The 1,747-nt window shown below is 41.9% G+C and overlaps 1 protein-coding gene across 1 annotated transcript; it reads left to right on the top strand.

Annotated features, from left to right (window-relative positions):
• The first annotated feature begins 405 nt into the window (after positions 1–405).
• Positions 406–1,747, top strand: LOC149313801 (uncharacterized). The gene is made up of 3 exons (XM_089523295.1): positions 406–812; positions 922–1,032; positions 1,123–1,747. Exons 1-3 carry the CDS (start codon positions 519–521, stop codon positions 1,663–1,665), a joined length of 948 nt encoding a protein of 315 aa, XP_089379421.1. The 5' UTR covers positions 406–518; the 3' UTR covers positions 1,666–1,747.

Below are 1,747 nucleotides of genomic sequence, written 5' to 3'. Positions count from 1 at the left end.
GAATTGCCTCTTTTCATTAGCAAATTTCAGATTGAATTGATAACTGATTTTAACTAATTAGTCCTTATCATTGCCAAAATAGCAATTGGTCATTGGAACTACACAAATTATTCATTCACTGTAGGTTTTTAAGGAGATCTTGGACAGTTTTAGATGTAGACTTAATCCTGAGATGTTGAAATTTATAGTATATGAAGGGTATGGTCTAAGAATTATAGACACTAGAGCTGTGGCGTCACTAGGGTTGGTGTCATCAGTAGTAAAGGGTGGCACCTCTCGTCAAACTCATAAGCCCCGCCCACTGACAGGTGCCCCGCCCCGGAAGTCCCGCCTTAACAGGAAGTCCCGCCTTAACCGGATATCCGGCCTCCTGCCGGAAGTCCCGCCCTCCCCGGATATCCGGCCTTCTGCCGGAAGTCCTGCCCTCCCCGGATATCCGGCCACGCCCCCCGCTTGTGGCCCCACCCCAGCATGAAACCCCGCCTGTAGGTGGAGCGTCTGAAGGGACTCATGTGACCATGATGATTCAAAAGGGCCAATCAGAAGGCGGTTTTAGCAACGCTACAGGAAGCCTTTGGGCAAGCCCAGACATGTTCAGAGAAGACAACATGGAGGCCCCCACTACTTCTGCAAACTCTACAGAGCAAGAAACAGGGGATGTGAAGCCAAAAAGCAGAAAGCGTTATCCTAGCAATAGTTCAGATGATGGGCTTTCTACCTATGCTGACCTGGCTAGCGAAGAAGCTGATGAGATTTGCAAAGCATGGAACCGCCTGGTGGATACCGTTTCAGCAGAACCAGCTGTAATGCAGGTAAAAAAGTGGGTTTTTTTTTATTTTTAAAGGGTTTTGACTAGCCTTACAAAGTCGGCTCCCCACCTCTCCTCTAAAAAAAAAAAAGACTATTTTCTTTATATTTTAGCAACCTCAGGCCAGTAGCAGTTCTGCAGAGAAGTGTGCTGAAGCATGTGGAGGCAACACATTACCTATAGCTCTGTGGAGGTTTGCAAGCATTGGCTGGAATGATATTCCAGTAAGTCATCTTTTAGAAGGGGATTTTGGTATTAAGTGTGTGTGTTTTAAAAATGCATTTTAAAGGTAATCTATCTTTTTTCTTTTTTAGGATTTCGTCGAGATGTCTACAGCTCAACCTAGCCCTGTGGTCATGGCTGAAATTCTTGGACTAGATGTTCCAAAAGAACCATTAAATTTTTCTCCCAGAGAATTGAAAGTTCTCATGCGGTCAACAATCAGAGCCGTGTGTTATGGAATCATCACCCATTGTTTGCAGCAATATCGCTATGAATCCTGTGTTGGCTGTGTAATCTCTGCCCCTGCTCAAAATTCCCATGACTGTCTGTTGTGGTCAAAACGTTATCTGTGTAGAAAACTGAGCTGGTTATGTGGGCAAATAGATTTTAAAAACGTGTTACACGTATATATTCTTGTAGCTTACAGTTTCAATGGCCTATTGATAACAAATGAGACTGTAGACCAAATCTTGCAACTTGTAACTAAAGTAGAGAGATCTGAAAATTCACTGAAGGAATTAAATAACATTTTGAAACCCAGGGATAAGCCTATTTTGGAGCATGTGTTAAAAGTGATTAAAAATAGATCTTATAAAACATTTCTAACAACTATTAACAGACCATCTGATCCATAAAGACTGACTAGAAGTTTGTTTGAAAACTGTTGGCTGCTTTGATATTTTTTTAAAAATGTTTGTTAAAAGGTTATAAAATAAA

This window comes from Sceloporus occidentalis, unplaced genomic scaffold (assembly GCF_023333645.1).
Source record: "Sceloporus occidentalis isolate IW3139 unplaced genomic scaffold, rSceOcc1.0.p SCAF_4, whole genome shotgun sequence".
Lineage (NCBI taxonomy): Eukaryota > Metazoa > Chordata > Lepidosauria > Squamata > Phrynosomatidae > Sceloporus > Sceloporus occidentalis.
The sequence above is the reverse complement of the archived record's forward strand: the minus strand, read 5'-3'. Positions and strand labels throughout refer to the sequence as shown.